The sequence below is a fragment of the Oncorhynchus nerka genome, linkage group LG16, assembly GCF_034236695.1.
Source record: "Oncorhynchus nerka isolate Pitt River linkage group LG16, Oner_Uvic_2.0, whole genome shotgun sequence".
Classification (NCBI taxonomy): Eukaryota; Metazoa; Chordata; class Actinopteri; order Salmoniformes; family Salmonidae; genus Oncorhynchus; species Oncorhynchus nerka.
This window is the reverse complement of record NC_088411.1, coordinates 26,945,986-26,972,550: the sequence shown is the minus strand read 5'-3', so window position 1 is coordinate 26,972,550 and position 26,565 is coordinate 26,945,986. Positions and strand designations below refer to the sequence as shown.

The 26,565-nt window shown below is 44.3% G+C and overlaps 1 protein-coding gene across 7 annotated transcripts in view; it reads right to left on the bottom strand.

Moving 5' to 3' along the window:
- Positions 1–198: 198 nt before the first annotated feature.
- The window catches only part of ppm1ba (protein phosphatase, Mg2+/Mn2+ dependent, 1Ba), a 41,232-nt gene continuing 14,865 nt past the window's right edge, over positions 199–26,565 (bottom strand). Inside the window, exons 2-8 of one of the 7 annotated variants that reach the window (XM_065002548.1) lie at positions 20,391–20,549; positions 12,150–13,007; positions 11,832–11,949; positions 5,471–5,582; positions 5,118–5,175; positions 2,963–3,014; positions 199–2,729 (exon numbers count right to left, since the gene is read on the bottom strand). In XM_065002548.1, coding sequence (XP_064858620.1) covers positions 2,713–2,729; positions 2,963–3,014; positions 5,118–5,175; positions 5,471–5,582; positions 11,832–11,949; positions 12,150–12,992 — 1,200 coding nt within the window. In that variant the 5' untranslated portion in view covers positions 12,993–13,007; positions 20,391–20,549 and the 3' untranslated portion in view covers positions 199–2,712. Of the gene's footprint in view, positions 3,015–3,143; positions 3,161–5,117; positions 5,176–5,470; positions 5,583–11,831; positions 11,950–12,149; positions 13,008–20,390; positions 20,550–26,565 lie in introns of all 7 variants that reach the window. The other 6 variants (XM_029685314.2, XR_003865806.2, XM_029685313.2 and 3 more) reach the window with 6 other exon arrangements.

Genomic DNA, 26,565 nt, shown 5'->3' with positions numbered 1-26,565 from the left:
ACATCTTTAGATTATGATTTATGTGCAATTTCTTCTGGCACAACTGTACTATAAACACTATGACAAAACAGATGTCATTAATATAAAGTCACCATTTTATCAGTTTGATAACAGGACAACCCAAAATCCCAACACTAAATTGTGTGTGTGTGTGTGTATACACCCATGCAGGACTGAACAATAACACACAGAACATAATTTCATCTAAATGTATCCATCCTTTATTGAAGATTATGCTCACGGTATGGTCTGAAACATCACAATGTTATACTGGGAACTATCAGGAGGTATGGTGAAAACTCACGATCGACCCCTGACCCCCTCATCACTCAGGTGACCCTGCAGAGGGGGCGGGACAAACCCTGCCACACACATCATAACCGTATACCATTCTCAAATACAGCACCTCATGTTAAAGGCTAAAATCAGGAATAAATAAAATGTGGAAATGATCACCATTCTATATATCAATACTTGTAGATACACAAAAAAAGATAAAAAGGAAAATCAGGATGAATAACATGGGCACTAAATCACCAAGTTCATTTCCAGCCCCCAAAACATCACAAACATTCTCATTTTTCAATCATTACAGTTAGTAATAGGGGGCGGGACCAGCAAATTGCTCCAGTTAGGGAGGAAGATGAGTGAGAATAAAGATTGTATTAATATAACCCCACGTGGGACTCTATAGCCTATATATTCCAATGAAACAATGAAAACTAAATGCCAGGATAAGTTCTGTCATCAAATAACCAGGGGGAGGAAAGCATCTGTAGCCTCCGCTCAGCCTGTGCAGTGTAGTGTGAAGGTGAATTACATTCAAAGCAGCCCCACACCCTCTTAACCCAGTGTCTACTATAGCTTAAACATACCCATTAACCAGGACCATCACCCCCACCCCACCCGTCTGACCCCCATCCCACACCACGCATTCCTCCAACACAAAACATGCACAGCTAAAAAAATTATTAAACCCCCCCACAATTATTTTTTTAATAATCTCATGAAAATCAATATTGCAAAAATAGAACCACACCCAACATTCAAGTACCTAAGTCACATGGCACCAAGGCTTGTGTACCAGATCATAGCCAAGCCAGAAACCTGGGCCGAGAGCCACCTCATCCCTCTCCGGCACACTAAATCATGCTTGACTTCTCCTTTTAACACATTTCATCGGTTTCATTTTTTCATACAAGCAATTTCTATTGAAATTTAGAGAACGCAATGGAACAACCATATTACACTATTAACACGGCATTTGAAAAATAAACTAAAGGTGAACATCATCATTGCCTAGAAATTTCTAATTGCTAAACGGAAAAAAATAACACGTATTATCTGAGAAAAATCTAATAAAAAAGGCAAGTTGTTGCAAGAGTCCGTTTCTGCATTTTAAGGAGGGTGAGGAAAGACAGAACATAGGAGAAACTAATAAGAAAGAGAGAGAAGTGCAAGGAGAAACGAGTAGTGAGGCTTTGGTGGACAGTTAGAATCCCTTTAGCCCAAAAACACAGAGTCCTTGGGTGGCTGGTATGTACACACTCACGTAGATCTCCTCACATGTCAATCAAGATCTCTGTTTGACTCCTAAAGTCAACAAACCAGCAACTTCCTCATCTTTACACACACACAGTAGGCCACAGGACACATTTTTTAAAAGTTTTTTTTTTTTTTTTTACATAAATCAAAAATATATGGATTTTATATATATTTTAAATTTTTCTTGATCAACAGCAGGCTAGAAAGCTTATGGAAGTGAAATGGTTGAAGTTGAGGCAGTGTCTGTCAATGCAAACATTAGCTGGGTCTCCGTTGTTTTTTTTGTTGTTGGTTGGAGAGAAAAGGTGCAAAAAGCGGTCAGTCTCCAAACCCTTCCACACAAGTAATGCCATAGAATGCAGCCAGTCAGTCCTATCCTGTCCACACATTTGGGTTTGTCTATCTGAAATCCCAGTAGCAATGTCCAGCCAGGCAGCCACAGGCCAGTGAGTCCCTGACCCAGTGGTGGTCCTCTGTAGGGCCCCTTGTGTCTAGGAAGCAGGGACTTGGGGCCTGGTCAGTTTACAGCTGGTTGCTAGCTCCTCCATCCTCAGCGATGGGGAAAAAGGCACCCCAGACTGCACAGGGATGGGCCACAAAATGTCCCAACTATGGCCCTCGTGTCTCTTCATCAGCACAAAAAGAAAAACCACAAAAAAGCTATAAAAAGGAAAAAAAAACAACAAGTCTTAATTTGTCTAGTATATATATTTTGTATACATCGTTTATACTACCATCGCAGTCTTTCTTTCCCCCCTTTTTTAATATGAGAAAAAAGAAGAAACCTGCACACTGCTCTTGCTAGTATCGCTGTTCTTTATGAAGCTTTACGTATCGGCCTCAAGGCCTTCAACAAAGCTCTAACGTGTGCGCGTTTCTTCTTTTTTCTCATGTTATTCAATTGTTAGCATGCACCTGCAGCAAAGACAGCTCAGATGTGTGAGTGCTTTTTGAACACCCTTTTCTAATCAAAAATGTTTTGCAATCCTTTGTGTTGTGTGTTAACTGATTTTGTGTGTGATTTTTTTTAAATCGTCATTTATGGTCCAATCGATCTCTTGGTATCGTAGGAAAAATAAAAAGGAATAAAGTGAGTAAAGATGTCTTGTGTATAAAGGAGTCCCGTTGTAGGAACAGGCAGTTCTGATGGCCAGTTACCAGGGGTCCTCAAGGTCTGCTCCAGTCTGTGGGACGGCAAGAGAGAGAGATGGAGTAGAGGAGAGGCAAAGTGAAAGAAGAGAAAATACATTGTTACAAACAGCATGACAAGTAAATCCATATTACCTAATGACAGACTCATCATACAGTCCTGGCTTGTCTACGTCACACCAATCCAAAATGGCCCCCTACACAACAAAACCAACTCCACTCCAAGGAGACAAGCAGGGATCGCTCCCCAGATCTCAGAGATAAGCACCTCTCCTGAAGTGCTCGACAATCACATCTGGTACATCCCCAAAGGAGGTAGCCTATAAAACAAGTCAGATTAAGAATGTGCCAATTTGAACACTTTACCTGAAGGCGACACTACTGAGCAAAGAGTTAAGGGTAAAGGTGGCGTGAGTACTGTAGGAATGTATTTGTATGTGTGAACTTACCAAATGATACAGGAGGGCTGCATTAATCAGAGTGAACACACAGTTAGATCTACAAGTACGCACCAGCTAACCCTCAGTGTCTGTCAAGAGTGTGTAAAGTATGACATTATCTGAGGACATGCGCACACTTGCTTTGAATGTGTGTGCCTCCATATAAAAGTGTGTGTGTAGACGTCTTACTACGTTACACAGACAAGTCTTAAGTTGTTTTCTATGATGTCAGTATCAGAGAAAGAAGCAGGGGCAACAAGGAAGAGAGGGAGAGCAGTTGTGTGTGTGTGTATAAGATTTAAACACACACACAAACACCCATTCTTTGCTAAGGGCGTGCAAAGACCGCAAGCTCTCTTTACACAAGACAAACCAAGACACCACAACATATCACAGGAGAGTCAAAGGGCCAATCCCATGCACCTAGTACAGCACACTATCCAACAGGATACACACAGAAACACACACGGTCTGGAGGGTCCCGTTTCAGAACCCAAACCCTGGATTAGTTGTCATAACTCCAACACACACGCAAATCAATAGTTATGTATCCAGTTCATGTCCTCACACAGGCATCCCCATCATAGACTTCAGCCCACACAAGGTCCTAGGGGTCTCAGTGTGCCAGAATACATACGGTCAGGTCAGACTGTTATACAGCAAGGCCACAGCATGTCATGCACCTTCCCCACCACCATGCAGCTGCTCTATATCAACCAAACCATCAGAGGACATGACATCATCATCATGAGTCAAACATCTGCACACAGCACAGCCAGTAGCGTTTTGGCAGCTGGACAGAATCTACTAGTCATGCATAAGATAATGGGTTATAGATGTTAGGTGTTAATTGATGGAACTGGGTGTCATCCATGGAGAGGACTGCTACTGTGTGTTAGTATCACAGCATTGCATGCATGTGGATATGATTATATGAAGAGGTTTGGGTTTGGAAATGGGGTGTAACAGATTCCCATAGAAATAGATAGTTCTTTTGAGTTTCTGGATGTAGAATAATGTTGCCCCTATATCACACCTGGAGGGTTGTTTTTTTCCTAGCCACTGTGCTTCTGCCTCTGCATTGCTTTCTCTTTGGGCTTTTAGTCTGGGTATCTATCAACAATAACTGCTGATGTAAAAAGGGCTTTATAAAATACATTTGATTGATTCTCAGTCTGTGTAGGGACAACTTCATCTTAGACTGTATAAAGACATAAGCAGAAGAAAAAAAACCTGTCCCCGACGTGTCTTGCTGGCTTTCGTTGACTGTCCCATTTCTGCCCTGCTGGTTCTAATCTACAGAATATGTTATTATTTGGCCACAACAACCGGGCCATAACTTTAATGCCTTTATCATGGTATAAGAAAACAGAATTCCACATTTGAGCAAATAAACACCAGTCTCTAATAAAAGCCGGTGGTTGAAGCAAATAAATGACAAATACAATTTGATTTAATTTAAATGCTGTGCGTTGAAAGGAAGTTTTGACGGTTACATTGTATAAGGTTAGCCTATATTGTGCTAGAAAAATGGTGCAACACTATTCAAAATAATATTATGAAAACAAACGTGTTTTCCAAATTTCAGTACCAGCACATGTATAGAATGATGGGCTGTGTCCATAGAAACAGTGATCATTCTAGTTCTGTGGCTGTGACATCCTTGAGCTCCAGAATGGATAAGTCTTTTATGTGTAGCTTGTGCTCTATGAATAAAAACATCTATTAAAGACTGCTAGACAACAAAACAATCTCAGTGACAGAGCAAAAGGAGTAAAAAGTGGAGTATCCAGCAGGGCTAGGCCTAGTGTAGGGCTAGTGTAGGCCTAGTGTAGGCCTAGTGTAGGCCTAGTGTATGGCTACGGTAGTCTGATGAGAGGGGAAACATACTGGAGGAAAGACAGGGGTATGAAAGAGGTTCAATAGTGGAATATATCTTCTAGAATACATTAAAGAAAAGAAAATAAGCATCCTGATACTCACCCCATCCACTTCCCTGTGTGGGTTCAGCCGGTTGTACACTACTTCGATAACACTGCGTCTGAGTGGTGAACACACACACACACAGTGAGAGAAGTAAACACACCCTCTAGAAGTCAAGAAGTACAAATGACAGGTTTAGGACTAACCTAACAGGTTTAGGACTAACCCATTAAATCAATCCCTCTAACTCCTTGACATGGCCCATACGTTCATTGTCTAACTTTTGATGTTTTTTTACTAAACCATTTACCCAAGGATGACATTTACACAAGAGCTATTCACCATGTGAGTCTAAGGACTGTGTGTGATTACAGGGAAGGCAGAGAGACAAGAGTAAAGTGACGGGCTCTTACTTGCTGGCGAGGCCTCCCCCTGGTGGCAGGTTAGGGATGCTCTCTGAGGACAGGTTCCTCATGACCGTCACCAGGTCGGGAATACCCTCCTCTCCTGCCTTCTCTAAGATCTCTGAGAGGGGGAGACAGAGAGAGACAGACAGAGAGAGACAGGGAGACAGAGAGAGACAGACAGAGAGAGAGTTAGAGATATAAGAGGGATAAGTTGGGATTCATTTAAGATTGCTTCAAAAAAACACAACTGCTGTGAGACGAGTGAGTTTGAGAATGTTTAGTGTGTGTGTGTGTGTGTGTGCATGAGACAAAGGAACAAAGGTCAGAGAGAGAGAGGGGGAGGCAGACAAGAGGAGAGAAGAGGCGGGAGAAGGAAACCCTTGCAGCCCAGTTGGACTGGTTAGGCCAGGTGCCAGTTAGATGTTCCGCCAGAGCATTCCTCTCTTAAGCAGAGCATTCCTCTCTGCTTGGCAGCAGCTCCCGCCTGCGCTTCCAACCAAACAGTGCTCCGGGCTAACTCCAGGGAGAAGAGTTTACATAATCCTCAAAGACTTTAGAAAACTCTCGCCTGCTTGCTAGAGTATGTCAAATGTCCAAAAGACAGCCGAAAAAGATGATAAGAGAGAAACAGAGTTGGTCATTTGTCAAGACTGCAAGAGAGAGGGAGAGAGATACAGACGGAGAGACAGACGGAGAGACAGACGGAGAGACAGACGGAGAGACAGACAGTATTCTAAAACGGGGTGAAGAGAAGAATGATGGAGACAGGAGGAGAAGGGAGAGGGAGACTGTTGGAAGAAAAGCAGCGAGTGAAGGAGAGGAAGAGAGGGAATGTGGAGTTGGAAAGAGGGTCAGGACAGTAACGTGCTGCAGTGGGAGATGATAGGTGTTCGCTTGAGCTCCAGCTGGCCTAAGTCAGCCAGCCAGTCAGTCTACCTGGCTGTCTTGGACTAGGCGGGTTGAGGTTTATTAAGTGTGTGTGATGGATTGGAGGCAGTGTTGTGTTTGAGACCACCTAAAGCGAGACTGATTCAAAACCAAGACCGGAGAAAAATGAGAGCCCGAGTCAAGACCTGGAGGGGGACAATTGGTCCGAGACCGAGAGTCAAGAAAGATGCGAGTCCAATTCAAGACCATGATTGTAATTTTGTCATATCACCACCATAATAATATTTCATAACATATGGATTCTTTAGACATTCAGAATAGTGAATAAAGGAAGGCTGAGGGCAAATAGAGCCAATCTACAAATTATTACTAAACCAAACACAGTAGGGAACAATGGGCCTTCTACACCTTCAGAGGAGGCCTAAGGATTTAGAAAAAATATATAATAATATAACAATGATAATTATATTATTTTCAATGATGTTCTGATTTAATTTCTTCAGTTTTTGTTAGAAAGGAAAGGGTTAACACTGAAGAGAAAAAAATATCCAATCAGGATTTTTCTTTGCTGGTTTCTGGGGAGACAAATCTAGCTAGCTAAGTCAGCCATAAGCAAAGCCATCAGAAGATAGATAAAGGTCCCACAGTTGACAGTGCATGTCAGAGCAAAAACCAAGCCACGAGGTCTAAGGAATTGTGCGTAGAGCTCCGAAACAGGATTGTGTCGAGGCACAGATCTGGTGAAGGGTAACAAAACATTTCTGCAGCATTGAAGGTCCCCGAGAACACAGTGGTCTCCATCATTCTTAAATGGAAGAAGTTGGGAACCACCAAGATTCTTCCTAGAGCTGCCACCCGGCCAAACTGAGCAATCAGGGGAGTAGAGGATTGGTCAGGGAGGTGACCAAGAACCCAATGGTCACTCTGACAGAGCTCCAGAGTTCATCTGTGGAGATGAGAACCTTCCAGAAGGAAAACCATCTCTGCAGCACTCCACCAATCAGGCCTTTATGGTAGAGTGGCCAGGCGGAAGCCACTCCTCAGGAAAAGGCACATGACAGCCCGCTTGGAGTTTAACAAAAGGCACTTAAAGGACTCTCAAACCATAAGAAACAAGATTCTCTGTTCTGATGAAACCAAGATGGAACTCTTTGGCCTGAATGCCAAGTGTCACATCTGGAAGAAACGTGGCACCATCCCTACGGTGAAGCATGGTGGTGGCAGCATCATGCTGTGGGGATGTTTATCAGCGGCAGGGACGGGAAGACTAGTCAGGTTTGAGGGAAAGATCAACAGAGCAAAGTACAGAGAGATCCTTGATGAAAACCTGCTCTAGAGCGCTCAGGACCTCAGACCTAAGCACACAGCCAAGACAAGAGTGGCTTCAGGACAAGTCACTGAATGTCCTTGAGTGGCCCAGCCAGAGCTCAGACTTGAACCTGATCTAACATCGCTGGAGAGATGAAAACAGCTGTGCAGCGACACTCCCCATCCAACCTGACAGAGCTTGAGAGGATCTGCAGAGAATTATGGGAGAAACTCCCCGAATACAGGTGTGCCAAGCTTGTAGCGTGATACCCCAGAATACTCAAGGCTGCGTCAACAAAGTACTGAGTAAAAGGGTCTAAACACTTATGTAAATGTGATATTTCTAAAAACACGTTTTTACTTTGGATTATTGGGTATTCTGTGTAGATTGATGACAAGAAAAACATGAAGCAATTTTAAGTCAAGGGGTCTGAATACTTTCAGAATGCACTGTATTCTAAGCCATTTGAGAAAAATCTATAGAAATATATCTTGGGAAAGCGGCCGTGCTTTTGGAAAATGAATAGACACTCCAGTAAACAAAACCAAACATAAACATCTGTCTTGTCCAGGACCGGAGTCTACACAGACCGGGGCGCTGTAGCCAATCAGAGCTACAGTAGGCCTTTATACAAACAAGCCATTTGCCACAAGGACCTGCCATCATTCCCTTTGAACTGGATTGTGTGTTTACAGGCAGTTGCAAACAGTGCGACTTTAGATCATTAGAACGCATTTGTCAAATGCCACAAAATACACCTGAATGGATTTCTGCAAATATGTTAACACCACGGGAGTCCGCTTACACTTCGGAACGTTACAGTCCTATTGATCAAACAACAATGAACAGGTAGGCTCTCTCTCCCTCAGTTGCACCTCAACAACAACAAGATCAACAACTAATGCTAGCCAGAGCAAGATGAGCTAAAATCTAACAAAGAAACATTACATAAAACCTCTATCTTTTTCAGCCGTCAAACTTGCACTGATAAACAATGGGGAATTGGAGCCTCCTTGTCCTTCTGTAGCTTGCCTGCCAATGCATGTTTGTCCCAACCAAGCACCCAAGCTAACTGGCTAAACTTGGCAGGCTTGCTAGTGAGATACAGTACCAGTCAAAAGTTTGGACACACCTACTCATTAAAGGGTTTTTCTTTACTTTGACTATTTTCTACATTGTAGAATAATAGTGAAGACATCAGCACTAAGAAAAAACACATATGCAATCATGTAGTAACCAAAAAATTGCTAAACCAATCAAAGTAAATGTTATATGAGATTATTCAAAGAAGCCACCCTTTGCCTTGATGACAGCTTTGCACACTCTTGGCATTCTCTTCAAGTATAACTTTTGTATGACTGAAGCCTTTAGTGTGAGGTCTAACGCTTTAATATTTAGTCATGTCTGCCCTCCGAATTCATATTCATTAAATAAGTAGGCCCGTTGAATTTGGTCAGGTTTGCCGTTCAAAATCAAATTTAATATTTCTTTCTCATAAACTCGGATATGACTGAAGAGTTTTTCAAAAGACAGACATGTATTTTCCTTTCCATGGTAGCTAGAGCTTATCTATTTTTGCTAACTTTCTATTAAAATGAAGTGAAATTATTCTTTCTTTCGGGATATACCGAGTATGTCCACGTCACCAGACCATTTTCCAATACATATTATAAACTCAGCAAAAAAAGAAACGTCCTCTCACTGTCAACTGCGTTTATTTTCAGCAAACTTAACGTGTAAATATTTGTATGAATATAAGATTCAAAAACGGAGAATAAACTGAACAAGTTCCACAGACATGTGACTAACAGAAATTGAATAATGTGTCCCTGAACAAAGGGGGGGGGTCAATAACAGTCAGTATCTGGTGTGGCCACCAGCTGCATTAAGTACTGCAGTGCATCTCCTCCTCATGGACTGGACCATATTTGCCCGTTTTGCTGTGAGATGTTACCCCACTCTTCCACCAAGGCACCTGCAAGTTCCCATTCACTTCTGGGGGGAATGGCCCTAGTCTTCACCCGCCGATCCAACAGGTCCCAGATGTGCTCAATGGGATTAAGATCCGGGCTCTTCGCTAGTCATGGCAGAACACTGACATTCCTGTCTTGCAGGAAATCACTCTAAGAAAGAGCAGTATGGCTGGTGGCATTGTCATGCTGAAGGGTCATGTCGGGATGAGCCTGCAGGAAGGGTACCACATGAGGGAGGAGGATGTCTTCCCTGTTACGCACAGTGTTGAGATTGCCTGCAATGACAACAGCTCAGTCCGATGATGCTGTGACACACCGCCCCAGACCATGACGGACCCTCCACCTCCAAGTTGATCCCGCTCCAGAGTACAGGCCTCAGTGTAAAGCTCATTCCTTCAACGATAAACACGAATCCAGCCATCACCCCTGGTGAGACAAAACCTCCACTAGTCAGTGAAGAGCACTTTTTTTCAGTCCTGTCTGGTCCAGCGACAGTGGGTTTGTGCCCATAGGAGACATTGTTGCTGGTGATGTCCGGTGAGGACCTGTCTTACAACAAGCCTACAAGCCCTCAGTCCAGCCTCTCTCAGCCTATTGCAGACAGTCTAAGCACTGATGGAAGGATTGTGCATCCCTGGTGTAACTCGGGCAGTTGTTGTTGCAATCCTGTACCTGTCCCGCAGGTGTGATGTTTGGATGTACCGATCCTGTGCAGGTGTTGTTACACGTGGTCAGCTGTCCGTCCTGTCTCCCTGTAGCGCTGTCTTAGGCGTCTCACAGTACGGACATTGCAATTTATTGCCTTGGCCACATCTGCAGTCCTCATGCCTCCTTGCAGCATACCTAAGGCATGTTCACGCAGATGAGCAGGGACCCTGGGCATCTTTCTTTTGGTGTTTTTCAGAGTCAGTAGAAAGGCCTCTTTATAGTGTCCTACGTTTTCATAACTGTGACCTTAATTGTCTACCGTCTGTAAGCTGTTAGTGTCTTAACGACTGTTCCACAGGTGCATGTTATATAATTGTTTATGGTTCTTTGTAAAACAGGGCCCCCTTTTTTTGCTGAGTTTAGTACATATATCATAATTTGGTTATAATCCAGAGAGGTTATAAAAAGTATCTAGATCCTCTATGAGGCTGGAGGGATCCAAAATGTGGATTTAAAAGAAAACAATCATCAGCGTACAATGACACCTTGGCATACCCATTGTTGCCTTAGTTAGCAATTGACTGGTAGATATAAGTTGAAACGTCTTTCCTACTTTACCGCCTATTGATGTCATTCTTCTGTGAGCTGCTCCATAAAATAACCAGTGGAGAACTGCACACTCTTGCTGTCTGCGTATGATATTCTGCTGAAACTAGGTTGTGTGTGCAGCGTGCAGGTGAATATGTTTCACGTGCTTTGCAATTGTGTAGGCTACTTTGTGAGTGATTTCTCTATTGTACTACATAATCGATAAGTCGTATACCTCAACTACACTATTTTGATACGCATCAGTAGGGATTAAGTAGTGAGTATAAGCAATGCCCACTGAAAAAAAAGTGGGTATACGGTTTATACCCTCCTCTACACCACTGGCCCTTTGTGTTTTACAAGAAGTGCACTCTCCTACCTGAGCGCTGGTATTATGATAGACTGAAGGTTTATAGGTTCACCACTGTACTAACCTGTCTATAATAGATATAAAGGCTGTTAAGATACTGTATTTATGTTTTAAGAAAGGAGTGGATATATTTGGCTTGGCGAAGCAGTGACTGAATGTAAGCTGATAATCATGTTTTTTACTCCGCTGGTCTCGGGAAGAAATTACGAGTCTTCACTGTCCGAAACAGAGTCAAGACGGACACCCAATATGCGGTCTCGAGACCGGATTCGAGTACTACAACACTGATTGGAATTGTGTCCCGGATGGGAGTGTAATACATTTAGACTGGGGCTGCGGTCGGATTCTCCTACCTTCTCCCCTGTGTGTGTTGACTCCTTCACTTCCCCACATGGATTTAAAAGCAAGTCTGAAATATGCTGTAAACGCCCTCCAATCCTAAATCAATGCTTTTTAAAGCCGTAAGGGGGAGGAAACGAGTGCACAGTTGTAGAGAATGGTACTACAGAATGATACTAGAGAATGGGACGGCAGCCTGGATGAAGACAACAGGATGGAGGGGAAGGGAGTCATGTGTACAATCATTCTCACCTTCCACGCGAGACTCCAGGAACTTATCCAGCTCTGTATCTTTCTTCACCGCCTCCTCTGACACTTTAGGGCAGTTTGGCAAACACACCAACACAACACTCATGTTATCCCGACTTCCCTGTGGTGGAGGGGGGAGAGGGATGGAGAGAGAATCATTACATGTGGGGGCTCTTAACGCTGATGCCAAAATGAGAGAAAGAGCTTCCAAATTAACTTCCTTAATTAGTGCAACAAAACACGCTACACAATCATTTACATTTCTACATGTTAAAACACACACACGGACATACACAAACACCCACACTAGCCTCACTGTACCTTGTGCAGGCAGGTGTCCAGCACCTGGTTGCAGACCTTCTCCAGGTCGTGGGACACCTCCAGACGGGACTTGACAAACTCGCACAGTTCCTCGTTGCTCATCACGTCCCAGATACCGTCGCAGGCCAGCACCACAAACTCGTCCTCTGGGGCCCTCTCGATCTCAAACACCTCGGGCTCTGGGGACACCAGCTGCTCCGTGGCACCCCTCCCATCCACACACTTGTAGTCGTAGTCTCCCAGGGCCCGGGACACGGCCAGGGAACCATTCACCCTCTGGATCATTACAGAGCCACCTGCGTTCTGGATCCTCTCTTTCTCCCGTGGGTTGCAGGGCTTGTGGTCAAGCGTGGAGAAGCAGACGTGCGCATTGCGGTAGAGCACGGCCCGTGAGTCACCACAGTTGATGAAGTAGAGGTGCTCTGGCGAGAGCAGTACGGCCACGGCTGTCGAGCCGCTGCGGTCCATGCCGTTACGCAGGTCTGAGAAGTTCCTCATGTGCTCGTCGATGTTCAGGAAACCGGTGCGGATGCCCGTCTTGACCACATCCACAGTGGGGGCTGGGGTGACACCTTCAGGGCCCGGGGAACCCATGCTGTGGGTGATGATGTGCCCCAGCAGGTGTTTAGAGGCATAGTTAGCCACGCGGGAGCCGGCGTGGCCGTCGTAGACAGCGAAGAAGGACCAGTCATCCAGGCCATGGGGTAGACCCACCGTAGCGGTGTGGGCGTCCTCCATCTCCACCCGCCATCCCTGCATGCTGCTCAGGCCATAACGGAGGTTGTTGCCCTCACCATGGGCATTGTGCTTCTCCGTCTTGGGCTTGTCCAGGAACGCCCCCATGGCTTAGGCCACCACCTGGGGACAGGAGACAGGAGAAGAGGAGGAGAAAGGGGGATGGAATGATGAGACTGGTTAGTTTGCAAAAATATTAACACATAATTCATTTCACTTCTGAGATGGGCCTATCCAAACAGAGCAACTGCAAACAGATTGTATTCAATTCATGTTGATAAAAGTTAAATGGCAACAGTAAGTGAAAGACAAAAACACCACTATAGGAGTTAACAGAGTTTATTTCCTGATGCCTCTCACATTGCATCTGCTGTGGTGTCTACGGAGAATGTCTATTCAGAACAGAACACGTCTTTATAGCAACCAACAACTAAACCCACACAATGAGATTACAACACATTGACTTAGTTGGCATTAATGCCAGACTGCATTCAGTGTTACTCTCAGTATTAAATTTAAATTAAATAAAAAATGAATGAGGAAAAGTCCGAAATGTACCCTTATCATGTAGAAATCTGATTTATATATGGAACAAAAATAAACATGCAACAATTTAAGATTTTACTGAGTTACAGTTCATAAGGAAATCAGTCTGTTGAAATAAATTCACTAGGCCCTGATCTATGGATTCCACATGACTGGGAATACAGATATGCATTTGTTGGTCACAGAAAACTTTTTTAAACGGTAGGGGACTGGATCAGAAAACCAGTCAGTATCTGACGTGACTTCCATTTGCCTCATGCAGCGCAAAATCTCCTGCCATAGAGTTGACCAGGCTGTTGATTGTGGCCTGTGGAATGTTGTCCCCCCCTCCTCTTCAATGGCTGTGAGAAGTTGCTGGATATTGGCGGGAACTGGAACACGTTGATGTTCACGTCGATCCAGAGCATCCCAAACTTGCTCAATGGATGACATGTCTGGTGAGCATGCAGGCCATGGAAGAACTGCGCCATTTTCAGCTTCCAAGAATTGTGTACAGATCCTTGTGACATGGGTCGTGCATTATCATGCTGAAACATTAAGTGATGGCGGCGGACGAATGGCACGACAATGGGTCTCAGGATCTTGTCACAGTAACTCTGTGCATTCAAATTGCCATTGATAAAATACGATAGTGTGAAAAGGAAAAACATCCTGCACCTTGAAAGTCTTGGAGAACGTGAATCCACCATTAGACGTCAAGATATCACCTCGCCAGATCAGAGACACTTTATAGAACATTCTATTAATGAACTGAGTTGCGATGATATCTAAAAAGTTAATCCACCACGTAAAGTTGGTGACTATGACAACAGCATTTTTCAAAGAGAAGCCATGTGGATATATCAATTCAATTGTGTATCTCCACACGGTTTAAACAAAGAACTAGATCTAACCACCTTCCTATAAGCCACATTTAGGCTGTTATACAAGAACACTGTCCATATCAGATTTTACATATCATTTATAGGTTGGCCCCACGTTTATGAACGGCTTTGCCTGATGTCCTCTCTCGTGAATTGATATGATATATTTAGTTGAGCGGACACCTGGGGTGGTTGATTCGTGAATTTCTCTTCGTGCCCACTCCCATACCCTATAATTCTGTATTTCTTTTTGAATCATTTGCATACAGGTAGGCCAGAAAAGCCACATGCCTGATTGGCAGGTGAGTAGCAACCCTGATTAGAACCACCTGCTGCTCATCTGTTGTTCTTTATAAATGCTGTTTTGAATTCAAATAAAAATTGTACCTACACACTGAAGTTGGGTATGTAATAGGGCTGGGAATTGCCAGGGAACTCACAATATTATCATGATAATGGTGCCAATACAATATATATTGCAATTCTCACAATGTATTGCGATGGGCTCCCGAGTGGCACAGCGGTCCTAAGGCACTGCATCTCAGTGCTAGAGGCATCACTGCAGACACCATGGTTCGATTCCAGGCTGTATCACAACCAGCCGTGATTAGGAGTCCCATAGGGTGGTGCACAATTGGCCCAGCGTCGTCCGGGTTTGGCCGGTGTAGGTCGTCATAGTAAATAAGAATTAGTTCTTAACTGACTTGCCTAGTTAAATATAAATAAATAAAGATGCAACATCGATTTTATTGCGATTCGATGTTCCAAACATATTGCACACCATATGTCTGCTGCAGAGGGACAAGAGAGAGTCATGAGAAAACACGTCTTAATCAGTCATGGAAATAACTGCTGAAAACAAATAGTCTCAGATACAACCAACTAGCGCAAAAAATATATATGCGATTGTCAAAACGATTCTGTTTTGGAGGCAACAATGTTGTTGGAGGGGCATCAAGGCCAAACTATCTAAATCCTTCCATCTGAAGTAGAGGACCCAAGCAGTGCCTCCAATCGTAGTTTTGCCTGAATGTTCTTTTCAGAAGACTAGACATTATGCCTGTCAGGAGAGTAGGCCATCTTCGACTGGACCTGCATTATTGTGGGCATACAGCAGCAGTTCCAGGTCTCTACCACTACAATATGGTGTAGACCCATTGTTGTAAAAACATATGATCCTCTCTCCAAGTTAGTGATATCCAGAGACAGTCACAGGCCTACTCCAAGATTATGAATGGAGCAGCTTTAAGCTCCTTTGGCGAAACCTGACCGGTAAGAACATTACACACACCAAGAATAGACATGTGAACTAGCCTTCCTTCCAAAATTATGTATAAGCTAGGCTTAAGAGGTCAGACACACCCGAGAAAACTGATGGCCGAGAGGTAATTAGCAAAGTGGCAGGCGGTTCCTTCTCTTGCTAAAACAAAAAAGACACCGCCTGCTGGGTACCTAACTGGTAGGGTCGAGCCGGCCGTTTCTACATGTAGAATCGGCCTGGCCGACAACTTGACTTAAGGAAAATCAGAGAGCAAGGACCGCCGCGAGAGGGGAGCCGAAAGGAGTGACAACAAAAGGTTAAGGCACTTTTCACTGTGTAATTCACCCCATTTTCATCAGAATTGTTCTAAATAAAACAAAGCTGCCTAATACATATTTTTCTGGAACAAGTCTATACATCTAGCTAAGGAGTTGTGCTCTTAAAGAAGCTTTTTTGTTAGATTTGATAAATGTGCACTTGCTCATTAGTTAACTAGCTAATGTTAGCTTGCCAACTGAGCCAGGCAGTCACAAACAAACTTCATTTGAAATGAATGGGCTGGTAAGTGCAAAAAATGCACACAGCACTAAATGTTTTAGCAAGCTAGCACGATGATAAATACATCATCTAATTCAGTCTCCATTATCCCATACTGCCAGTGCCAGTTTACTTGCTAGCTAAAGTTAGCTAAGCGGTTAGTATCACCATTTGCCAGTTAGCACAACATAGTTAGCTAGCTACAACATTGTTAACTAGCTAACTCAAATCAAATTTTATTTGTCACATACACATGGTTAGCAGATGTTAATGCGAGTGTAGCGAAATGCTTGTGCTTCTAGTTCCGACAATGCAGTGATAACCAACAAGTAATCTAACTAACAATTCCAAAACTACTGTCGTATACACAGTGTAAGGGGATAAGGAATATGTACATAAGGATATATGAATGAGTGATGGTACAGAGCAGCATACAGTAGATGGTATCGAGTACAGTATATACATATGAGATGAGTATGTAGACAAAGTAAACAAAGTGGCATAGTTAAAGTGGCTAGTGATACATGTATTACATAAGGATGCAGTCGATGATGTAGAGTACAGTATATACGTATGCATATGAGATGAATAATGTAGGGTAAGTAACATTATATAAGGTAGCATTGTTTAAAGTGGCTAGTGATATATTTACATCATTTCCCATCAATTCCCATTATTAAAGTGGCTGGAGTTGGGTCAGTGTCAATGACAGTGTGTTGGCAGCAGCCACTCAATGTTAGTGGTGGCTGTTTAACAGTCTGATGGCCTTGAGATAGAAGCTGTTTTTCAGTCTCTCGGTCCCAGCTTTGATGCACCTGTACTGACCTCGCCTTCTGGATGATAGCGGGGTGAACAGGCAGTGGTTCGGTGGTTGATGTCCTTGATGATCTTTATGGCCTTCCTGTAACATCGGGTGGTGTAGGTGTCCTGGAGGGCAGGTAGTTTGCCCCCGGTGATGCGTTGTGCAGACCTCACTACCCTCTGGAGAGCCTTACGGTTGAGGGCGGAGCAGTTGCCATACCAGGCGGTGATACAGCCCGCCAGGATGCTCTCGATTGTGCATCTGTAGAAGTTTGTGAGTGCTTTTGGTGACAAGCCGAATTTCTTCAGCCTCCTGAGGTTGAAGAGGCGCTGCTGCGCCTTCTTCACGACGCTGTCAGTGTGAGTGGACCAATTCAGTTTGTCTGTGATGTGTATGCCGAGGAACTTAAAACTTGCTACCCTCTCCACTACTGTTCCATCGATGTGGATAGGGGGGTGTTCCCTCTGCTGTTTCCTGAAGTCCACAATCATCTCCTTAGTTTTGTTGACGTTGAGCACTCCGAGGGCCCTCACCTCCTCCCTGTAGGCCGTCTCGTCGTTGTTGGTAATCAAGCCTACCACTGTTGTGTCGTCCGCAAACTTGATGATTGAGTTGGAGGCGTGCGTGGCCACGCAGTCGTGGGTGAACAGGGAGTACAGGAGAGGGCTCAGAACGCACCCTTGTGGGGCCCCCGTGTTGAGGATCAGCGGGGAGGAGATGTTGTTGCCTACCCTCACCACCTGGGGGCGGCCCGTCAGGAAGTCCAGTACCCAGTTGCACAGGGCGGGGTCGAGACCCAGGGTCTCGAGCTTGATGACGAGCTTGGAGGGTACTATGGTGTTGAATGCCGAGCTGTAGTCGATGAACAGCATTCTCACATAGGTATTCCTCTTGTCCAGGTGGGTTAGGGCAGTGTGCAGTGTGGTTGAGATAGCGTCGTCTGTGGACCTATTTGGGCGGTAAGCAAATTGGAGTGGGTCTAGGGTGTCAGGTAGGGTGGAGGTGATATGGTCCTTGACTAGTCTCTCAAAGCACTTCATGATGACGGAAGTGAGTGCTACGGGGCGGTAGTCGTTTAGCTCAGTTACCTTAGCTTTCTTGGGAACAGGAACAATGGTGGCCCTCTTGAAGCATGTGGGAACAGCAGACTGGTATAGGGATTGATTGAATATGTCCGTAAACACACCGGCCAGCTGGTCTGCGCATGCTCTGAGGGCGCGGCTGGGGATGCCGTCTGGGCCTGCAGCCTTGCGAGGGTTAACACGTTTAAATGTCTTACTCACCTCGGCTGCAGTGAAGGAGAGACCGCATGTTTTCGTTGCAGGCCGTGTCAGTGGCACTGTATTGTCCTCAAAGCGGGCAAAAAAGTTATTTAGTCTGCCTGGGAGCAAGACATCCTGGTCCGTGACTGGGCTGGGTTTCTTCTTGTAGTCCGTGATTGACTGTAGACCCTGCCACATGCCTCTTGTGTCTGAGCCATTGAATTGAACTAGTTGTGGCCATCTGACTGGTATAAACATGGGCTTCCTACAAATTATTGCTAGCTAGCAAAAATATTAGCACAGCTTGCTAGTTAGCGAACATTGGCTATCTACACATTTAGAAAGCAGGCACAAGTCAAACATAGCTTAAGAAAGAAACGTTACTGCCACCTTCTGGTCTGGAGTATTTTAACGAGGCTGATGAACTGTGCTATGTGATCAACAGAAAAAGTACTCCCGACACCCTGGGCAGAGGTGCCAAGTATCTCTCGTCTCTCAGTATCCTTGGTGTATCGGAGGCTTAAATGAAAACTTGCCATCCACTGCAGAAGACGGGTTATTCTACTCACACGGGTAGAAGAACATTATGTTCACAAATGGCATTGCATACCGAGCGTAAGCTAGGCTACTAGTTCCCCTACACAGTAACACACCTACTTTACTACTATTACATTTATAACAATCAATTTATTACATTTTTGACATACGTTTTTCTGGATCTTTTTGTTGTCGTCTCTCACTGTTCAAATAAACTTACCATTAAAATTATAGACTGATAATTTCTTTGTCAGTGGGCAAACATATAAAAACAGCAGGGGATCAAATACTTTTTTCCCCCTCACTGTACCAGTTTAATAACAAGCAGTACAATGTGAAAGAAAAATAGTCTATATGAGCGAGTACAGTTCAGGTCAGCACGATAGTGTGAAAAAGGGTATTAGTTGAGTTGAGTGGGCAAGGCTGAGCCAATTCTAGCCTGTCCTGTCAGTGGTCTGTCCTATGGTGTCACCGAGGGAGCACCGTGCCTGTCCTGTCTGTGGTCTGTCCTATGGTGTCACCGAGGGAGCACCGTGCCTGTCTGTGGTCTATCCTATGGTGTCACAGAGGGAGCACCGTGCCTGTTTGTGGTCTGTCCTATGGTGTCACAGAGGGAGCACCGTGCCTGTTCTGTCTGTGGTCTGTCCTATGGTGTCACTGAGGGAGCACCGTGCCTGTCTGTGTCCACAACGCCTCACTAACACAAGGCTATTAATACCACAGGGTTTGGGTTACACTCCACACTCATGTCCCCTTCACCCAGTGTACCGACAGACAGGCCCAGAGGAAGACACTTACTGCAACATCCCTGGTCCCCCAGCAGAGTAGTGTGCCAAGGCAGAGACATTAACCCTGGAGCTGGGGTACCTAGGGAGGAGACTGTGACTGGCTTAGAAATTACATCACTGACACTGTAGTTAAAAAAGCAACAGTTATGTTCAAGGTAGCTCAGAGCCCTCCCTCAACCTCCCTGTATAACTCCAAGAGGGGTGCCTCTTGTTTGTATAGCAGCTATGACCTGCTTGTCCAACACCTTTTCTTTACTATGTATTGTGGCTTTTCCAAAATTTTCTTCCAGTCTCACAGAATAACACCTGCTAGGGCCTCCCAGGTGGCGCAGTGGTCTAAGGCACCAGAGACTCTGGGTTCGAGCCCAGGCTCCGTCGCAACCGGCCGCGACCGGGAGGTCCATGGGGCGACGCTCAATTGGCCTAGCGTCGTCAGGGTTAGGGATGGTTTGGCCGGTAGGGATATCCTTGTCTCATCGCGCACTAGCGACTCCTGTGGTGGGCCGGGCGCAGTGTGTGCTAACCAGGTCGCCAAGTACAAGGTGTTTCCTCCGACACATTGGTGCGGCTGGCTCCTGGGTTGGATGCGCGCTGTGTTAAAAAACTTCTTGGCGCACCCATCCCGTTAGCGGGATCATTTTCGTCAACATCCGCTGAATTGCAGAGCGCCAAATTCAAATTAAATTACTAAAAATATTTTAATTTTCATGAAATCACAAGTGCAATATAGCAAAACACAGCTTAGCTTGTTGTTAATCCACCTGGCGTGTCAGATTTCAAAAAAGCTTTTAGACGAAAGCTATCCAAGCGTTTATGTTAGGACATCTCTCTCAGACAAAACATTACAAACAGCTAGCAGCCAAGTAGATTGGTCACGAAAGTCAGAAAAGCAATAAAATGAATCGCTTACCTTTGATGACCTTCGGATGTTTGCACTCACGAGACTCCCAGTTACACAATAAATGTTCCTTTTATATCCCAAAATACCTCCATTTGGTTGGCGCGTTATGTTCAGAAATCCACAGGCTCGAGCTGTCACGACTGGGTAGACGAAAATTCCAAATAGTATCTGTAAAGTTCGTAGAAACATGTCAAACGTTTTTTATAATCAATCCTCAGCTTGTTTTTACAATAAATAATCGATAATATTTCAACAAGACCGTAGCTTTTTCAATAGGAGTGAGCGAGAAAATGTCTGCTCCAAGCTGCTCACTCATGCAAAAATCTGCTGGTACCCAGCCATCCAATGACGCGATGTGATCTTTCTCGCTCATTTTTCAGAATAAAAGCCTGAAACTATGTCTAAAGACTGTTCACACCATGTGGAAGCCATAGGAAAATGAATCTGGTTGATATCCCTTTAAATGGAGGGAAGGCATGCAATGGAAAAACAGAACTTCCAGGTTGGATTTTCCTCAGGTTTTCGCCTGCAATATCAGTTCTGCTATAAAATATACAATATTTTTTACAGTTTTGGAAACTTTATAGTGTTTTCTATCCTAATCTGACAATTATATGCATATTCTAGATTCTGGGCATAGGCAGTTTGAGACATAGGCAGATTCATTTGGGTATGTTTTTCATCCAAACATCAAAATAATGCCACCTACACTCAAGAGGATAAGAAGCAGTGCGGCTTGGTTGGGTTGTGTTTCGGAGGACGCATGGCTTTTGGCCTTCGTCTCTCCCGAGCCCGTACGGGAGTTGTAGCGATGAGACAAGATAGTAACTACTAACAATTGGATACCACGAAATTGGGGAGAAAAGGGGGTATAAAAAAGAAACAAAATAATAACACCTGCTACTTCACACACCTGGTCCTTGACTCCATCCTCCTCTGCCTGCTTTGATCCCATGCTGACATTTTGATGACAGAACATTATCCTCCCCCCCAAAAAATCATGTTACCTGTGCAACTGGAGACAAAACTCTAGATCACCTTTACTCCACACACAGAAATACATACAAAGCTCTCCCTCGCCCTCCATTTGGCAAATCTGACCATAATTCTATCCTCTGGATTCCTGCTTACAAGCAAACACTTAAACAGGAAGTACCAGTGATGTGCTCAATTCGGAAGTAGTCCGATGAAGCAGATGCTAAGCTACAGGACTGTTTTACAAGCACAGACTGGAATATGTTCCAGGATACATCCAATGGCATTGAGGAGATTACCACATCAATCACCGGCTTCATTAAAAAGGTGCACCGGCAACGTCGTCCCCATAGTGACTGTATATACATATCTCAAAGAGAAGCCATGGATTACAGGCAACATCCGCCAAGAGCTAAAGGCTAGAGCTGCCGCTTCAAGGAGCAGGACACTAATCAGGACGCTTGTAATAAATCCCACTATGACCTCCAACGAGCCATTAAACAGGCAAAGCGTCAATACAGCTCTGAAGCACATCAGATGTGGCAGGTCTTGCATACTAACATGGATTACAAAGTGAAACCCAGCCGCGAGCCACCTAGTGACGCGAGCCTACCAGACAATCTAAATGCACTCTATGATCGTTTCGAGGCAAGCAACACTGAAATATGCATGAGAGCACCAAATGTTCCAGAAAATCACGCTCTCCATAGACGATTTGAGAAAGTCCTTTAATCCAGATGGATTACCGGGACTCGTACTAAGAGCATGCGCTGACAAGTTTCTTGTTAACAAACTATAGTTTTGGCAAGTCGGTTAGGACATCTACTTTGTGCATGACAAGTAATTTTTCCAACAATTGTTTAGACAGATTATTTCACTTATAACCTACTGTATCACAATTCCAGTGGGTCAGAAGTTTACATACATAAAGTTGACTGTGCCTTTAAAAAGCTTGAAAATTCCAGAAAATGATGTCATTGCTTTAGAAGCTTCTGATAGGCTAATTGACATTATTTGAAGTCAATTGTACCTGTGGATGTATTTCAAGGCCTACCTTCAAACTCAGTGCCTCCTTGCTTGACATCATGGGAAAACCAAAAGAAATCAGCCAAAACCTCAGAAGAAAAATTGTAGACCTCTACAAGTCTGGTTCATCCTTGGGAGCAATTTCCAAACGCCTGACGGTACCCCGTTCATCTGTACAAACAATAGTACGCAAGTATAAACACCATGGGACCACGCAGCCGTCATACCGCTCAGGAAGCAGACGCGTTCTGTCTCCTAGAGATTAACGTATTTTGGTGTGAAAAGTGCAAATCAATCCAGCAACAGCAAAGGACCTTGTGAAGCTGCTGGAGGAAACAGGTACACAAGTATCTATATCCACAGTAAAACTAGTCCTACATAAACATAACCTGAAAGGCCGCTCAGCAAGGAAGAAGCCACTGCTCCAAAACTGCCATAAAAAAGCCAGACTACGGTTTGCAACTGCACATGGGGACGAAGATCGTACTTTTTTGAGAAATGTCCTCTGGTCTGATGAAACAAAAATAAAACTGTTTGGCCATAATGACCATCGTTATGTTTGGAGGAAAAAGGGGGAGGCTTGCAAGCCAAAGAACACCATCCCAACCGTGAAGCACGAGGGTGGCAGGGTCATGTTGTGGGGGTGCTTTGCTGCAGGAGAGACTGGTGCACTTCACAAAATAGATGGCATCATGAGGGAGGAAGCAACATCTCAGTCAGGAAGTTAAAGCTTGGTCGCAAATGGGTCTTCCAAATGGACAATGACCCCAAGCATACTTCCAAAGTTGTGGCAAAATGGCTTAAGGACAACAAAGTCAAGGTATTGGAGTGGCCATCACAAAGCCCTGACCTCAATCCTATAGAACATTTGTTGGCAGAACTGAAAAAACGAGTGCGAGCAAGGAGGCCTACAAACCTGACTCAGTTACACCAGCTCTGTCAGGAGGAATTGGCCAAAATTCACCCAACTTATTGTGGGAAGCTTGTGGAAGGCTACCTGAAACGTTTGACCCAAGTTAATCAATTTAAAGGCAATGCTACCAAGTACTAATTGAGTGCATGTAAACTTCTGACCCACTAGGAATGTGATGAAAGAAATAGAAGCTGAAATAAATCACTCTAATATTATTCTGACATTTCTCCTTCTTAAAATAAAAGTGGTGATCTTAACTGACCTAAGACAGGTCATTTTTACTATGATTAAATGTCAGGAATTGTGAAAAAGAGTTTAAAATGTATTTGGCTAAGGTGTATGTAAACTTCCGAATTACCTCGTACCTTTGCAGACTTGGTAATGGTATCCAGTGTATATAGCTAAGTTTTCATTACTCATTGTGTATTATTATGTGTTATTACTTTTATTTTATTTTAAAAATTCTCTGCGTTGTTGGAAAGGGCTCGTAAGAAAGCATTTCACTGTTAGGCTACACCTGTTCTTTACGAAGCATGTGACGAAAAAATTGGATTTGATAACCCAGCTCTGCTCATTGCTTATGGATGTGTGTGTGTGCGCGAGTATGAGAAGGTGTGTGTGTGTGTGTGTGTGTGTGGTGTGACAAACACCAAACACACACCGCTTAATCAGGCAATGTCAAGGGGAGGAAGTGAGCGACGGTGTTGTCCGTTTGAAGTGTGTTTCTTTGACGACGGGCATCGCCGGGACAAAACGGTTGGGCTTTACAAACCTCTGATGTCTGGGGCCAGCAGCACAGGGCTTTGTTGCACAGCAAACACCCACTCTGACTTTCATCCTCTCATGTTTGTCCATTTATAGCTTGTTCTTTTTTTCCCTTGTTGTTACGGCAATGACAACAAAGCCTCAAGCCCTGTTGAATCAGAGCGGTGAATAGGGTCACTGATATAATACTCTAATATAGATTTCTATTACTCTCCAATCAGCCTTTGCTTGCACAGCAGGTAGACTGGATACAGTTACAAGACTAATGCAAACAGGCTGTACAGTACTGTAAATGGCTGCAAACAGGACTCTACAGTGCGGCCATTTAACTCACATATGCACCTAAATATATTGCTGTGTGACCTGGAATTTTTATTTAGGAGCACCAGTGCGCCAACATTTTTTAAAGGATTCTAGCTTTATTACTTTTAATATTTTGCATTGTGCTCCTACATTTCTGTGCGCGCCTACATTTTTCAACAACAAAAAAGGTCAGCATTGAGCTCTGCTGCAAGGCATCCTTGAAACATGTAAGCTCAAATCAGATAGGTAAACAAGAACATGCTACTATCTCAAAAAGCAGATCATACTGTCCTGATTAAGTTATTCTTATCTTGCTAAACATATGATATAAAATGGTGTATGAATTGAAAGCTGTTCCCATACTACAAGATGTTTCCTTTCTCTCGCTCTCCCACACAATACTACAGAAAGCCCTTGAAGTCAGTGGCACTGCAGTGATGTAACCACACAACTGCTTCAGCTCTGGGGCTGATGTCATGTGTTCCATCTCTATGGTTACAGGGCTTGGAGTGGCAGCCAAGTGGTTTCAACAGAGGGCTCCAGCAGTGCTGCATAGCAAACCCCTGACCATGCACTGTTCCTTTGCTGAAATGACAGGAGTGTTGTGGAAATAAACAACACACACACTTCAGTCTTCACCCTATCTCCCCATGAATCCTCGTGTTTAAGTGTAAGCCAGTGTATTTCAACAACAAGTGTAAGGTAATAACACCTCTCAGCTTGGATTCATGTCCCACCTCCCCCAAACATATTACACAGCTCTCAGTGAGTCACCTGGATATCAATTAATTTAATTTAATCACAGCACAGTTTAATTTAATTTAATTAATCACAGCACGTTCAATTAAATGTCCCCAGGAATATAAGGAATAGCCTGCTTGGTGGGATTTATTACCAAAGATGGGTTTTTAGATTCAGATATACCTCTTTTCCTTAGGGCAATTCCTACAGTGATGAGCGCTGCCAATGAAGAGTTGATTTAATCTCCTAGGCATCAGTCAGTCAATCATAAGGTCAGAGTCAGTCAGTCAGTGAGGGCAGGGTATTGGCAGAGCGGGCCCAGCTGCCGCTCAGCAGAGCCGTGATCTCTTAGTGTACACGCCCGCTCTTTATTTCATTGCTGGGTTGATGGGGCTTGGCCCGCGGGGCTGGGCTATGGTAGGGTGAGCCAGACTTGGGCTGGCTACAGCACAGGGTCCCCCCTGGAGACCCAGAACTGAGGACCTGCTGAGGGATTTGGACTGGGTTTGGGTGCTTAGAGGACCTTTCATAGGATTATGAAGTCATGATGCAAAATAAGTATTCTCATCCTCTTCTATACACACCAATACTGAACTCCGCATTTGTTGACTAAGAGCATTTCGCTGTACGGTTTACCCCTGCTGTATTCTGCATATGTGACAAATAAACGTTGATTTGGCCCTTTCATTCCCATTACCACACTCTAATCCGAGCCCATTCATATGCTCACCACATCCCCACCAGGGTCATGCAGATCTAAGCGTTAGCTAGCAGCCAGACAGCATCTCACCGGTGGCTTCAGTTCTATACCATATTAAAAATGGGCCATGCCAGGGGGAATCCATGCTAAATAAAAGATAAACAGAGAGGCGTTTCCAAGCTACTCAGAGATCCCCTCTTTAGAGCCTGCATGGCATCATCCAGACCAGCTGTCCCATGAACACCATGTGATAAGATGGTGAGGGTATCCCATAACAGGACAAGGCCACAAGTGACCACCATGCAGCCCCAGACCACACCCACCCCCCAGGGGCAGGCAGCCACTCGAAGGGTGCCAAGATACAGAGAAGTGCCTCATAATTAACAATGCCCCCAAGTTATGTCATGCTACACTGCTATTTTCATGATACTCAGTGGCTTATTGTAGTCTTCAAAGTAGATATTGTCCATGTCCCTCAAATAGAGGTATAATTAAATCACATTTAATTTCTCTGTATAGAATTTCAACAAAATTGATTTGAAGTTGATATCCCGGACTTTGTGTTTGAGCTGCGGTCCATTGTCCATGACTTTCTGGTCCCTCTCAAAGAGGTAGAGTTCCAGTCCATGTCCTTGGTACAGGCCCATCTCACGGCCTGTGGACTGGGGTAGACTAGACCAGACATAGAACAGAACGCAGACCTGGAATTGTTTATCCCCTCTCTGTCAGTAGTATGGATTCTCACTGGACTACTGAGAGAC